The sequence below is a fragment of the Gekko japonicus genome, unplaced genomic scaffold (genome assembly GCF_001447785.1).
Source record: "Gekko japonicus isolate JY-2015 unplaced genomic scaffold, Gekko_japonicus_V1.1 scaffold21, whole genome shotgun sequence".
Lineage (NCBI taxonomy): Eukaryota > Metazoa > Chordata > Lepidosauria > Squamata > Gekkonidae > Gekko > Gekko japonicus.
This window is the reverse complement of record NW_015173122.1, coordinates 1681771-1697189: the sequence shown is the minus strand read 5'-3', so window position 1 is coordinate 1697189 and position 15419 is coordinate 1681771. Positions and strand designations below refer to the sequence as shown.

At 51.1% G+C, this 15419-nt stretch overlaps 1 protein-coding gene across 2 annotated transcripts in view; it reads right to left on the bottom strand.

Moving 5' to 3' along the window:
* FOXN1 (forkhead box N1) overlaps positions 1-15419 on the bottom strand; it is a 73616-nt gene that overhangs the window by 34848 nt on the left and 23349 nt on the right. Inside the window, exons 2-4 of one of the 2 annotated variants that reach the window (XM_015421879.1) lie at positions 7456-7596; positions 3065-3553; positions 1213-1323 (exon numbers count right to left, since the gene is read on the bottom strand). In XM_015421879.1, coding sequence (XP_015277365.1) covers positions 1213-1323; positions 3065-3553; positions 7456-7575 — 720 coding nt within the window. In that variant the 5' untranslated portion in view covers positions 7576-7596. The remainder of the gene's footprint in view (positions 1-1212; positions 1324-3064; positions 3554-7455; positions 7597-15419) is intronic. The other variant, XM_015421880.1, reaches the window with a different exon arrangement.

Sequence of the window (15419 nt, the reverse complement as noted above, 5' to 3'; positions counted from 1 at the left end):
GCTTCAGAGTTGGCTATGCCCACTACAGCCAAAAAACCCTGGCGACTCCAAGGTGGGCGGGCCAGGGTGGACCCTGGAAGGATTGGGGAGGCATTTAAATGCCTCCCCGTGCCTTCCCCGGCCTGTCCAAGGGCCGGCTTGCCTGGGCGTCCCGCAGCCACGGGGTGCCCGGGCAAGCCAAGGGAAGTCATGGGGTGTGGCCTAATATGCTAATGAGCTGTGCTGTCGGGGGTGTGGCCTAATATGCTAATGAGTTCCTGCTGGGCTTTTTCTACCAAAAAAACGCCTACTGCCACCTCAGCCAAAGGCCTGGTAGAACAGTTCCATCTTGCAGGCCCTGCGGAATTGTACTATATTCCGCAGGGCCCTGATCTGCAAATCCGTTGTCGTTTCTGGACATCTCCAGGTCTGACCCGGGGATTGGTAACCGTATTTAATGCAATGAGGTAGTTTTTATCCTGAAACTTCATAGTAACAGTCAGGCATGCTAGAAATAAGAATGGGGGCAATAAAAGGGGCCACTCGAACTGCTAAAGAGTCTGAGGTGGGGCTAATGGAAGAGATATAGGCAAAAAGTGAAAGGGAAGGATAGAGGCTCAGCAAATGAGGAGTAACTGGAAGGGAGGAAAAGAGCCGTTTTGCCTTGAAAACTGCAGGCCGGAGAGATCCAACAGAAAGCTCCAAGGGAATACTTTTGCACACCTTCCACGTACTTGCATTGAACTCCTTGCCAGTGGGTTCTGGGAAAAACACAATCCTTTGCAGATTACTTCTTATCAGGGAGTACATTGGCTGTGATAGCTAAGAAGAGCCAGTGTTCCCTCTAAGCTGAGTTAGTGTGAGCTAGCTCACAGTTTTTTAGCCTCCATCTCACACGTTTCTGTCTTAGCTCACAAAGGATGGCTCCAGAGCAAGCTCATTTATGCAGCAGCCAAATCGCTCGCTCACAACTTTAATGCCAGGAGCCCACGAAGTAGAATTTTTGCTCACAAGACTTCACGGCTTAGAGGGAGCACCCCGCCCCATTCAGATGCCTTCTATCTCTGAGTCCAGGGACCTCTTGTAGCCTTCTCGACGTGGCATCTGATTAGCCTATGCCGGTAGACAGCTGGCCTAGACATGGCTTTTTGCTTGACAAGAAAGACCAAACGCGGGACGAATTAAGACCAGGGGTCCAGGAATCGAATTCAGGTTGATGCAGGTGGAGCTTACCTGGGGGAAAGGGTGCGAGGGGCAATACATCTGTGGCACTTGAGGTTGGTAGCAATACAGGCTTGGCTGTCCCTCCAGTGGAGACGTCTTCAGTTTGACCTCTGGATCCTGTTGAACGAGAGAGGTAGAATGGTGTAAGGCGAATGTGACTAAGTCCGGTTATTCTATTAGAACACACTCCCAAGCAAACCCTTCCAAAGAAAACACCGATTTCCCCTCCCACAGAGGAGTCTCCCTGCTGCTCTTTCATAGTTCCATGACAATATTAAGCAAACGAACTTATTCCTCCAAGAAATTTAGTGCAGGGAATACTGCTCTCCCGGACTCCATTTTGTCCTTACGACAATCCTGGAGGTAGGTTAGGCTGCGTAACAGTGACTTGGCCCAAGGTCATTCCAGCGGAGTCAGGATTTTGAACCTGTGTCTTCCCAGTTTCAATCCAACCTGCTAACCAGCATGCAGCACTGACTATATAGGCCTCTGGTGAAGACAGAGCGTACTTGACTGTCAATTAACGTGTTCACACATTCCTTCCCTTGCCCTCCGTCTTCAAGGTGTTCAAGAGATTGTTGAATCGAAACAGGAGTTTGGGTGTGTGCGTGTGCACACCCACGTAAATGCATGACATTTGAGTACTATCTTCCAGGAGAGGTATTGGAAGCAATAGACCCTGAGTAGTAAAATTAAAAAGCATGGTGAAGAGATTGCCGTTTCTGTACATTTGTGATCCACTGGAATATCGGAGAGTTTAGTTCTCACTTTTTACCTAGATTAGAGGGATTTCATCCTCTCCTTCCATGGATACGGCTGAGGTCTGCTCCTGCTTAGTGGATTGGCCGCTACATAATTTTACATTGTCTGAGGACGTGTGATGCGGCCTACAGATGCCTGTTGTGCAGTAAGTGTGTTCCGGTGGGCAGTGCCAAAGGACTTGTTTTGACCCAGAAAGGGGTGTTAATAGAAAAAGAGCTGTAAAGGACCCCAAGGGGTCATCTAGTCCAACCAGAGTTGCCAGCACTGGTTTGGGAAATACCTGGAGATTTGGTGGGTGGAGCCTGGGAAGGGCGGGGTTTAGGGAGGGGTGGGACCTCAGCGTGGTGTAAGGCCATAGACTCCACTCCCCAAAGCAGCCCTGTTCTCCGGCAGAACTGATCTTGACTATCTGGAGATCAATTGTTATAGTGGGAGACCTCCAGGTACCACCTGGAGGCTGGCAACCCTAAGCCCAATCCCCTGCACAGTGCAGGAAATTCACAGCTACCTCCCCCTGCACTGGGTTGCCATCTCTGGGTTGGGAAATACCTAGAGATTTGGGGGCTGGAGCCTGAGGAGGACAGAGTTTGAGGACGGGAGGGGACTTCAGTGGGTTATAATGCCACAGAGTCCACCTTCCAAAGCATCCATTTTCTCCAGGTGGACTGCTCTCTGTCACCTGGAGACATTGTAATCAATGTTCCCTCCAAGCCGTGGAGTCTTGTGAGCAAAAATTCTACTTTGTGAGCTACTGGCATTAAAGTTGTGAGCGAGTGATTTGGCTGCTGCATTAAGTTAGTTTGCTCTGGAGCCCTCCTTCCCGAGCGGAGACAAAAATGTGTGAGCTGGAGGCTAAAAAACTGTGAGCTAGCTCACACTAACTGAGCTTAGAGGGAACACTGGTTGTAATAGCGGGAGATCCCCGGCCACTACCTGGAGGTCGGTGACCCTACACAGTGACCCCTGCTCTATGCCCAGAGGAAGGGGAAAAAAACCCAGGATTTCTAGACCAATCTGCCCTGGAAGAGACAATTCCTTCCTGACCCCAAAGTGGGGTCTTCCTATTCCTCTGGATCTGCTTCACATTCTAGGGACTCACCATCCCCTGTGAGTGGTGTTCCTGCCCTGGATTATTATACTGTTGAGCGTTACACCAAGGCGGCTCTGAAGACAGGCTGGGGACGTGTGTGATGTACACCTCGGCCTCGCCGGCAACCGTGGGCCCAGCCATCTCTTCAAAACCATCCATGATGGCCAGTTTGAAGGGGTGCTTGTCCATGGGTGGGGCCTGATGGGTCTCCGGGAAGGCTTCTTCCGCAAACTGCCTTTTGTACGGGTGGAAGGGATTCCGGGCGCTGTTCTTGAGGAACCTGCCGCAGGTCCCCAGGGTGTTCTCCTCGTAGCTGTACCGCCTGAATTTCTCCGCCGCTGAAGGGACCTTAAAGACATCCTTCTCGGTGTGAATGCCTCTCCGGTAGACATGATCAGAAGGTGAGGAAGAAGGGCTGGGGCTCTGGGAAGATTCGGAATTTGTCCTCTCGGTGCTGTTTTCTCCATCGTAGGGCTGGCCACAGAAGCCGGGGTTCTCCTGCAAGCCAACAACATGCATTGAGAGACAGGGAGTTTCCAGAAGCTGGTACATTCTTGGGGTTCTATTCTGAAAATCTGTTCGATTTCTTGAGCAAAAGCTAGCAATTCGACATTCAGACTTCCACAGAAGCTTCCCTTGGAAGCTCACAAGCAGATTATAAAGGTGGTTTCCCAGCATCTGCCTACTAGGTCTCATTGAAAGGTTACAAGTGGAGGGGTCCTGTGTAGACAAGTGGCAATTTGGATGTCTTGCATGCAATGGGCTCAAATAATTTGGAGCACCATTGGCCTGTGGGACCATCCTGGGATGGCAACTCCTTGCCTTTCAAACTGGAACATAGGATGAACATCACTTCTGTGTTGGGCTGCAGTTGATACTGGGGTGGGGATATACGGGGAACCTTTATCTAGAGCGAGCTGTGGGTAGCCATTAGAACCCAAGTTCAGTTATTGAAATAAAGATATATATATATTTTTGGGAGGGGGAGTTTCAGTTCAGGGAGCGTGAAAGGCAAGATATGCAGAGCCAGGGATACGATGAAGGTTGCATGGAAATGGAATGAACAAGCCACGCCTCTTGCACGTGGCCAGGCACTGTGTTTGGGGAGGGGCCATGGCTCAGTGGCAGAGCATCTGCGTGGCATGCAGAAGGTCCCAGCTTCGGTCCCTGGCATCTCCAGTTAAAGGATCTGGCAGCAGGTGACGTGGAAGACCTCCTCCTGAAACCCTGGAGAGCTGCTATGGAAGACCTCTGCCTGGAACCCTGGAGAGCTGCTGCCAGTCTGAGTAGACAATACTGACTTTGAGGGAGTGCAGGGGTCTGATTCAATGTAAGGCTGCTTCATGTGTTCATGTGTGTTCGTGTGACTCATAGGGTGGGGTGGGGATCTAATTGCTCCCGACTCCTTCTCTCCCTCTTGCTTTTCCTCCTTGCCCCTCTCTGGCAGTACCTAGAGCTCCTCCACTCCCACCAACAAATCCACCATTTCCTATATCTCCCCTGGCAGTCACTGCTCCCTCCCCTCCCCCCCCCCCCCCCTTCCCTCCCCCACTTCTGCCCCTTCCCCATCCAGGTTCAACTCCCCTCCCTCCTGTCCTGTCTCTTACCTTTTCCAGTCCCCCCCTCCCCTATGCGGACACTATTGAGGCCTAGATTCCCTGGTAACGTGGTTGGGGGGTGCCTGGGAACCCCCAGAATGGTCACTGAGATCTCATGTTGCTGTCAGGAGATCCCGGAGGCATTATTTTCTTAACGATTCCGCTTTCTGTGCTGTTAGGGTTTGGAAGCCCTACGGTGTATTTTTCTTCTTCTTCATGTTTCGGATTTTTCAGCAAATCTGTACCTTCCCCCAGGCTTGTGGGGGTGGGGGGAATGCTCTATCTGCACATGGCTCCATTGTGCAGATTGTTTTCCAGCCATACTCTGAGGCCATCGTTCATCATTAGATAGAACCCATGAAAAATTCACAGGGAAATTCCCTCAGCCGTCCCTGCTTTGTCCTTTGGCTTCTGACACCACCACCACACCGCTACCTTTCTCCACCCCCCCTCCTCCACCCATTTCTTTCCTTCCACGGTTTCGTCTTTCTCCCCCCAGTTACCCCCTAAAACTGGCCCTCACCTCCCCCAGCCCTTCCACTGCTCCCTCTTTTTTTGGTCCTGCTACCACCCCTTTCTTGTCACCAGGAAGGAAGGAAGGAAGGAAGGAAGTCTGTGCCAGGAGGAGGAGGAGTAGGAGGAGGAGGAGGAGATTGGATTTATACCCCACCTTTCACTCAGAGTCTCAGAGCAGCTTACAAACTCTTTTCCCTTCCCCTCCCCACAACAGATGCCCTGTGAGGAAGTTGGGGCTGAGAGAGCTCTTGACAGAAACTGCTTTTGAGAGGACAGCTCTGAGAGAATTTGTGACTGACCCAAGGTCACACCAGCAGCTGCACATGGAGGAGTGGGGAATCAAACCTGGTTCTCCCAGATTAGAGTCCATGCTCTTAACCACTACACCAAACTAGAGGAGGCAGGTGCTGAGCACTGACTAAGACAGTCCAGTCCACTACTGGTCACAGCTTCCCTCCCAGTTCAAACAGCATCAGTGCTCAGCTCATGCCTCCTCCAGCTGCCACCTTCCCCCCACAGTGGTGCCCCTTGATTTTTTTGGGGGGGTGAATGCCCCACTGCCTCCCTCCCTGCCCAAACACTGCTGGCATTCACGGCCCTCCTCCTCCAGCCATTGCCTTTCCCCCCTCCTGGTAGCCCTGTCCCCCATCAGTGGATCTTGGGGACTGTTAATCAGTTCCAAAGATGGTGGTTGATCATGTGACATGCTGTCATGTGATCTCAGGTTTGGTGTAGTGGTTAACTGCGCAGACTCTAATCTGGGAGAACCGGGTTTGATTCCCCACTCTTCCACTTGCACCTGCTGGATGACCTTGGGCAAGCCATAGTTCTGGCACAGCTGTTCTTGAACAAAATAGCAGTTTCTGTCAAGAGCTCTCTCAGCCCCACCTACCTCACAGGGTCTGTGTCTGTTGTGGGGAGGGGAAGGAGTTTGTAAGCCGCTCTGAGACTCCCTTGGGTAGTGAAGGGCGGGGTATAAATCCAATCTCTTCTCTTCTTCTTCTTTACGGGGATTTGTAAATTCCTGTCACATAATTTTACTTTTCAGTTTTTTCTGCAAACCTGGAGGGCCCTCAGGTTTAGATTTTTAAAATCCCACTTCCCTGTAACACGGCCTGTTTATTTTTCTATCCACGTTTTCCTGGCCATGTTCAAAATTAGACAACCTGGGGAATGACTGACAGTAGGCAGAGAACATTCTCTCTCTTGTCTTTCTCTCTGTTTTATAATCCCAGAAACTGGGATACCCAGGCAGTAGATACGGTACAGACAGAAGGAGGTACTTCGCAATGAACTCATTGCCACGTTGCGGCGTGGCTGCCCTCTAGATGGCTTTTGGCAGGCTCAACTGATAACTCTATAACATAAAACAAGCTACCGCAGCCAGGAAAGAGAAAGCAACAGGGTGGGTCACCCAACACACCTCCCTCGTAAAAGTTGATAACTCTATCAACAGTTCTACCGTTGAATGACACCTCCAAAATACCGTCAAGGGCCAAACAACAGTTACAAGAAGCTGCCGGTGTGTTTTCAGCAGACGCCTGACTGGGCCCTGGTGCAAAGAGAAAGATGAACTAGGGGGTCTCTGGGTTCCCCCAGCAAGGCACATCTGGTCATAGCATCACAGAATCACAGAGCTGGAACGGGCTACACAGGCCATCTAGTCCCACCCCCTGCTCAATGCAGGATCAGCTTAGAGCATCCCTGACAAGTGTTTGTCCAGCCGCTGCTTGAAGACTGCCATTGAGGGGGAGCGCACCACCGCCCTAGGCAGCTGATTCCACTGTGGCACAACTCTGTCAAAAAGTTCTTCCTAAGATCCAGGCGGTACCTTCCCGCCCTTAATTTCAAGCCATGTGATTGCAAGTCCTCTCCTCTGCTGCCCACAGGACCAGCTCCCTGCCCTCCTCTAAGGGACAGCCCTTCAAATACTTCAAGAGCGCAATCATGTCCCGTCCCCCCCAGCCTCCTCTTCTCCAGACTAAACATTCCCAAGTCCCTCAGCCTTTCCTCATGGGCCGTGGTCTCCAGGCCTCCCCCCCCAATCATCCTCATCGCTCTCCTCTGCACCTGCTCCATGCTGTCCGCATCCTGATGTTTCTAAAGGAACTAATCTTTTAACAGCCAGGTATTCCTGGCCACTGAGAAATCCTGAAGCCCAGCAGCTGGCCAGACTGGATTGCATGCCGTAGGAAGGGGGGCTTCCACGGCTTTGCCACGGCCCAGCAGCCAGTCCTTTCTGCCTAGATTAGTGCTGAATGAGAAAGGAAGACAAATGCAACTTACTTCCTGGACCGGGGAGCTGGAATCCTCATGTGTCTGCATGAGATCGCTGTGTTGGTCGTTCTCCAGAGGGTCCGAAGAAGGAAATTTAATATTGGATTGATCTTGGAGCAGTGAGACCATCACCAAAGCCCACCGGGAACCCTGTTGCAAAAGATGGCAAAAACCTGAAGCCAAAATGATATGTGTGTCATTTGTAAAGGGTTCTCCTATGAGAGTACCACCCCGGATAGCTCAGGCTATCTCAATCTCATCAGAGCTTGGAAACTAAGCAGGGTTGGTACTTGGATGGGAGACCACCATGGAAGACCAGAGCCGCTATGCAGAGGAAGACCAGAGCCACTCCTGCCGATCTCTTGCCCTGAAAAACCCCATGAGGTTGAACTTCATGGGGTCACCATGAATCACCTGCGACTGGACAGCACACTTTACTTTTTACAAAGGACAACTTTTGGGTCTCACGTCATGGCTTGAGATACTTTGGAGAGGGGGCTGTGGCTCAGTGGTAGAGCATCTGCTTGGCATGCAGGAGGTCCCAGGTTCAATCCCCAGTATCTCCAGTTAAGAGATCTGTCAGTAGGGTGTGTGAAAGACCTCTGCCTGAGACCTTGGAGAGCTGCTGCCAGTCTGAGCCAACGTTACTGACTTTGATGGACCAAGGACCTGATTCAGTTTAAGGCCAGTTTCATGTGTTCTTGGGTCTCAAGCCAGCTGAATCGTGCTCGGCTGAAATCAATTGGACAAACCTGCTCAGTTGACTAGGTTGGGCTACATGCACCCATTCCTTCTTGGCTGAAAGTCTGAGCCCCTGTGGGGGGGACCCCACAAAGACTAGCCACTAGGAATTGTGGCTGCAGTGCTCAGAAGCAAGAATGGAGATGGTGTCCTCAGCAAGTGTGGAGCCACCATCAAAGACACCCGGGTGTTGCCTGCTGGAGCTTTGGCCTGCACGCTTTCCAACCCAGCCCCCTCAACGCTGCACCCAAAGAATTCTGTGCTCATTTAGCAGATTCGGGTGCTGCAAAGATGTACAGTGATAAGAACACTGTTTCGTTTGTAGTTCAAAGCGGGGGGGGGAGGATTGAAGTTTTATGACAAGTAGGACAGCTAAACTGTTCATTGCCCAAGGGGGTCAAAATAGACTGACGCATGGAAACCGAGCTTGAAACCTGCGCGAGTTTAGCAGGAAACATTCCAAACAGGAAAAGTGCCCAGTTTGGGTGGGCCGGTCCAAACTCGGTTCTCTGTGCTTAACTTTGACCATTTTCAGAGTAGATAACAAAATCCTACCATTAAAGCAGGCCATTACAAGCAGTTTGGTGTTGTGGTTAAGTGCGTGGACTCTAATCTGGAAGAATCAGGTTTGATTCCCCTCTCCTCCACTTGCACCTGGTGGATGACCTTGGGCAAGCCACAGTTCTGTCGGAGCTGTTCTTGAAAAAGAGCAGTCTCCGTCAGAGCTCTCTCAGCCCCGCCTACCTCATAGGGTGTCTGTTGTGCGGAGGGGGAGGGAAAGGAGTTTGTCAGCCACTCTGAGACACCTTTGGGTAGTGAAGGGCGGGGTATAAATCCAATCTCTTCTTCTTCATCTGCAATTGCTTGGCTGACCACTGCCAGAAATGGGATACCGGATCATTGATTGAATCCTGCCCAACTCATGGAATCTGCAGGCACTTCGGCACCAGGGCCCCTATGGGCACGGCTCTTCTCTTTGTTGCATCGATGAAGTGAGCTTTAGCCCAAAAGAAGCTTCTACTTGTTTTATGTGCCATCAAGCTACTTCTAACTTGTGGCGGACCCTATGAATAAATGACCTCCACAACATCCTGTCGTTGTCAGCCTCGCTCAGGTCTTGCAAACAGAAGGCCAGGGCTGCCTTTTGCTACATTCGGATTTTGTTCATTTATTGTGGTCATGCTGTATTTTCTTTTTAAAAAAGTGACACTGATAAACTTCTGTGTGCCCCTGCTGGCACCGATACGAACCTCTGAGCCACAGAGTTACCTCGCAGGGGCTTGTTGGGTTCTTGAGGGAGGCATTTCCCAGCAAGCTCTTCTCACGGGAGGTGCCAAGGATTGAAGCTCTCCTCACCAAAGGGGCCCAGGACTGAACCTTTTCTGTGTCCATCAGAGACCAGAGTGAAAGCGCAAGCAGACTTCCAGAAGGAGCTGGAGCCCATGGCTCCGATTGCTTAACCTGACAGATGTGGATTTGGCACAGCAGCTCCCTTCAGAGAGGATCTCCATGCCTCATTGAGTTTGCCAGAGGGATGAGCTCACTTATCAGGCCGAACAATGATCCTTTGACAGGGAAAATGGATATCTAAGGTGTGGTCAAAGCCAGGCCTCCCAAACCCTGTTGGGACTCTGGAAATGAGGTGGAACGGTCCCACATCCCCCACAAGAGCGCTCTCTCTTTTGTCAGCAAAGGAAGGCCAGGAAACTGTAACCTCAGCAGAGCGTTGGGGGTAACGGTGCGTGTGGAGGGGGGAAGTGGCCGCTCAATTTGCTGTGCGAGACTGGCAGGCCTTGGCGGGCAGCCCAAGCTGGAGTGGCCTTAAGATTTCCTCTGCTGATGACACACACTCCGTCCCGCTCCGGCAGTAGGCTGCCCAAACACTCTGCGCACGGCCAGGTGTGGCTACTGTACACGCTTCCTGCATCCCCGAAGGCTGAGATCAGCTTTCATCGGAGGAAGGTGTATTTGGATGCTCACCAATTCGTAATTCATTCTCCGTGCTACATGCCTCAAGGAGGTGCCTGATCCCCATTTGACACCGGCTTTTGTGATCTGCTCCTTTCTTCTCCACCCCTTTCCCCAGAGCACTAAATCAGCTCTTCTTTCCCTGCTTTGATTCACTCTAATGCCTCTCAGGAAAAGGGGGGGGGGGAGAAGAGGAAGAGTTTGCAAATGAGAGCGTTTGAGCCGCATGAGAGCCAACAAACCCACACTCCACGGTGTTGTCTCGCGTCTCTTGGCAAAGATTCTTTGCTCCTCAGTTCGAGCCAGATATTAGAGAAGGCCCTTTGCTACAGCACCATCTTTGAAGGCCGCTAGGGTCAGGTTCAGTGATCCCTCTAAGCTGTTAGTGTGAGCTAGCTCACAGTTTTTTAGCCTCTGGCACACACATTTTTGTCTTGGCTCAGGAAGGACAGCTCCAGAGCAAACTAACTTACGCAGGAGCCAAACTGCTTGCTCACAACTTGAATGCCAGTGGCTCACAAAGCCAAATATTTGCTCACAAGACTCCACAGCTTAGAGGGAGCATCGGTCAGGTTCCTGACCTCAGCCAGCTGTTGGGTACGGTTAGGCTGGGGAGCAGTGTGCAGATGAGGCCAGGCTCTGTGGCTTTTGATGTCTTGAGTCAAAGCCCTCGATCAGGTTCGTGTTGGCTAGGTGGAGCGTCCAGGTTGGTGTGAAACTCTCATGTTCTGAACCTCGGGGAAAAGTCATGGGTCCATCTTGTCGGCGATTGGTCATTCACATGCCATGCACACATGAAGTTAAACCAACAGCAAGGCTTATTTACCATCCTAAGCAGAGTTACTCCTTTCTAAATCCATCATCTTTAATGGACTTGGTAGGACGGATCTCTGCTGAGGATTGCACTGAGCATGGGTCATTTCCTGCGGGAGCGCACAGGAGTGGAGCTCCGGCAGTAAGGAGCCCAGGGGGCGGGCACATGCAACAAGCCCCGCCTCCTGCTCCCAGCAGCCCTCAGTTGGGCCATGAGGAGCAAGAAGCAGCCAGGTAAGTTGCAGAGCCCCCCCTCCCGGTCCGCCTTCAGGTACAAGCTCTTCCTCCTCTGTGAGGGCAGATCTGCGTGTCCCCCCCCTAATAGCTAGCAATCCAAAACAGTCCAGTGGTGCCTGAGTGGTGGGTGTTGCTTTCTGACACACTTCCGGTGATGTCAGGGAGTGTGGCATACGCAAATGCTAATATGTTATGCTAATGAGCTCCTGCACCTCTTTTTCTACGAAATGACCCCTGGCACTGAGACTCTTTTTAATCTGTCGGGCTCTGGGCTGTGGGCTTCTCCTGAGTAGTGTTAGAGTGCACAATTCCTCTGTTGTTCGTAAAAGCCATGAACACACCAGCAGGTCTCACGGCTTTCCACAAGGTGCAGAAGAACATGCATATGTATGGGCAGTTGTTGCTCTTGCCCATTGGCAGGGTGGCATCTTTAAGAGGCTCTGCTCAGAAGCATGGATCTATTGTGGTGGGGCACAGAAGAAGTGATCGTGCAGATAAGATGGTATATGAAAGCCAAATCAGGGGTCATTTTGTAGAAAAAGAGGTGCAGGAGCTCATTAGCATAACTCATTAGCATAATTTATTTGCATATGCCACACCCCCTGACATCATCGGACGTGTGTCAGAAGGGAACACCCACCGCTCAGGCTCCACTGGACTGTTTTGGTTTGCTAACTATTGGGGGGGGGACGTGCAGATCTGTCCTCGCAGAGGAGGGAGAGCTTGGACCTGAATAAAACTTGGTCTTAAAGGTGCCACTGGACTGTTTTGGACCGGGGAGGGGCCCTCTGCAACTTACCTGGCTGCTTCTTCCTCTGACTGAGGGCTGCTGGGAGCAGGGGGCGGGGCTTGTTGCATGTGCCCGCCCCCTGGGCTCTTTACTGCCGGAGCTCCGCTCCTGTGTGCTCCTGCAGGAAATGACCCCTGAAGCCAATACCTTAATTGAACCTGGTAACTGATGGGCAGCCAATAGAATGGCTGCAGAATGGGTGTACTATGCATGCGCCACCTGATCACAACCAAGCTGCAGAATTCTGCACTAACTGGAGGCTCCAAGCCAACTTCAAGGCCAGACCCATGTAGAGCGAATGACAATAGTCTAGTCTTGAGGTCCCTGTGGCATGGATCCACACAGCCAGATTGACCAAGTAAAGCTAGGGGGCATCTTCTGGGCTAAATTAAGTTGGAAGAAAGGGGTGTTTCTTTGCCCCAACTGCATTATCTTGCTTCTCCAGCAGTAATGCTGGATCCTGTATAACCCCTAGACTCTTAACCAAGGCCCTTTCTGCACTCTCCTTATAATCCATGATCACCACGGTGTCCTCCAAGCAATTCTGCATTAGGTGTCCTCCAAGCAATCTGCATTAAGATCGAATTCAACCTTCTTTTTAATCCAGGTTTCCCCCCCCCCCCCCCCCCCCCTGCCAGTTTGGTGTAGTGGTTAAGTGTGCGGACTCTAATCTGGGAGAACCGGGTTTGATTCCCCACTCCTCCACTTGCACCTGGCTGGGTGACCTTCGGTCAGTCACAAGCTCTGGCACAGCTGTCCTTGAAAAAGAGCAGTTTGTGTTAGAGTTCTCTCAGCCCCACCCACCTCACAGGGTGTCTGTTGTGGGGAGGGGAAGGGAATGGAGTTTGTAAGACGCTCTGAGACTCGAAGTGAAGGGCGGGGTATAAATCCAGTCTCTTCTTCTTCTTCTTCTAAAATCGAGTTCAACCTTATTTTTATTCTGGGTTCCCCCCCCCCATTCTGCATTACATCCCCTCCCTTCAGTGGTCAGCCCGGTTTCAGCCTGCTGTTGCCCCAGGTTATTTGGATGCTGTGGACTTAAATTGCCTCGACTCAAACACTGAGAAAATCCGGAGCGGCAGGCAAATGCAGAAAGGACCCAAAAGTCAGCCAGGGTCAGCTAAGTCCCATCAAAATTAAAAAGCACCATGTCCTTCGAGATCTTAATCTTCCTGACCAGCATTACCTTCATCTTGTCAGGTTTCAGTTTCAACTTGTTCACTCTCAGCCATTTAACCACATCAGTCAGGCAGTAGCTCAAGACTTCTAGTGCATCACCAAGGGATTTGGAGAGAGAGATACAGAGCTGGGTGTGACGAGCATATTGACGGCATCCCATTCAAAAACTACAAATGCTTTCTCCTATAGATTATAGTTATAGTTTTATTATTATGGTCTTAAGACCAACATACAGAGCAGGCCTGTAGCCAGGATTTTTTTAAAAAAATAAATAGGGAGGGCCTTTTAAAAAGTTGGGGGACACTGAAATTCATGGCCTCCCCCCCTTCTCCCTCAAAGCTTTTAAAGGGACCCTTTAAACAATTTGAGGGAGAAGCAGGGGCTCCACTCCAAGGTGCGAATTCATGGCTTGGAGCACAGGTGCGTGGGGCCTCCCCCTGCTTCTTCCCAAAAGTTGTGTGGCCTTGGAAGGAAATTGGGGGAGGCTGGGCCCCGGGAGGCCGGGCCCCTGGAGGCCCCACTGTAGCTACAGGCCTGATACAGAGTCATATAGATTGAATAGCATGGGAGAATCGATGTCAGCACAACATCATATTTACACCCGCATGACCGTGATGTTGGCACGACATCGGCATAACGTTGGCATGGCATGGCCTGGAAAGGTTCCAGAATAAGTGGCATTGGGGTGATGCAGCCACCTACCAAATGGTCCTTTCAAGCAGATGGACACACTGGGATCTGCTACTGGCTTGTGCGTCGGCTGTTGAAGCCCACAAGCAGTTGGGGTATAGCAGCTGCTGCGAGCAAGCATTTCACCTGGCTGGTCCGGGGGGGGGGCGGCACAAAAGAGGAGAAGGATGGAGTGGAGTCTCTCCAGTCCATGCACAGCTCCTTCAGTGCTGGGGAACTCAGTTACCTTCTGCATTGTCTGTGCAGAGGGCAACAGGCAGGTGCCTTCTTCTGGAACAATTACACACTGGACCAAGGAAGGGCTTTCTGGGCGCTCCATTTCCCTCCCTAACAAGAAGGGCCCAGCGCTTTTTTTCTGGGGAAACGCACCGGAACAGAGTTCCAGAACCTCTTTGACAATTTCAAAAATGTTTTTAAAAGTTCATGAGTTTTCAGTATACAGATTAAAAACTGCATTTCTCTCTTGAGAGTTCCGGCACCTCTTAAAACAAAAAAAGAGCCCTGATTCCTGCTACCAGTGAGAAGACCGGGCTTGGCAGTGCCCCCAAAGTCACAAATGTTGACTTTGTCCTAGAATTCTCTGAGAGAAAATGAGCCATGGCCTGAGATTTCTTGAAACCCTACATCAGTTCTACCCGGCCAAGGAGTAGCTACACATCTTCTCTTGTAGCAGGAAGCTAGGAGTTATCCTAGGGGAGGGGCCGTGGCTCAGTGGCAGAGTGTCTTCTTAGCATGCAGAAGGTCCCAGGTTCAATCCCTGGCATCTCCAGTTATAAGGGTCAGCTTCTAGGTGATGTGAATGACCCTCTGCCTGAGACCCTGGAGAGTTGCTGCCAGTCTGAGTAGAGAATACCAAACTTGATAGACCAAGGGTCTGATCCAGTGTAAGACAGCTTCGTGTGTTGATGCACCCTGCCCATTTCAACCAGCAGCTCATCATTTGAACTGCTGCTTAGAAAAAAGGGCACCCTTAAAGCCTATCTTAGAAAGATACTTTAGGGACAGCCTCCACTGTCACCTCTCCTTTACAGAGGTTGTACTGGATAAAGTACAGAGCAGGGTCTTCACCAAGCTTGCCCTCTAGCTAACTTCCTACCCAGAGTTTTGTCCTTTTCTTGTAAGAACTTAAGAAGAGTCCTGCTAGACCAGACCAGTGGTCATAAGAACATAAGAGAAGCCATGTTGGATCAGGCCAATGGCCTGTCCAGTCACACAGTGGCCAAAGCCCAGAGGACATCAGGAGGTCCACCAGTGGGTCGAGAACTCCAGAAGCCCTCCCATTCTTGCCCCCAAACACCAAGAATACAGAGCACCACTGCCCCAGACAGAATGTCCCATCTGTACATTGTGGCTAATAGCCACCAATGGACCTCTGCTCCATGTGTTTCTCCAGTCCCCTCGTGAAGCTGTCTACGCTTGTAGCCACCACAACTACTTCCATCTAGTCCAGCATACTGCTTCACACAGTAGAAGAAGAAGAAGAAGAAGAAGAAGAAGAAGAAGAAGAAGAAGAAGAAGAAGAAGAAGAAGAGGAGGAGGAGGAGGAGGAGGAGGA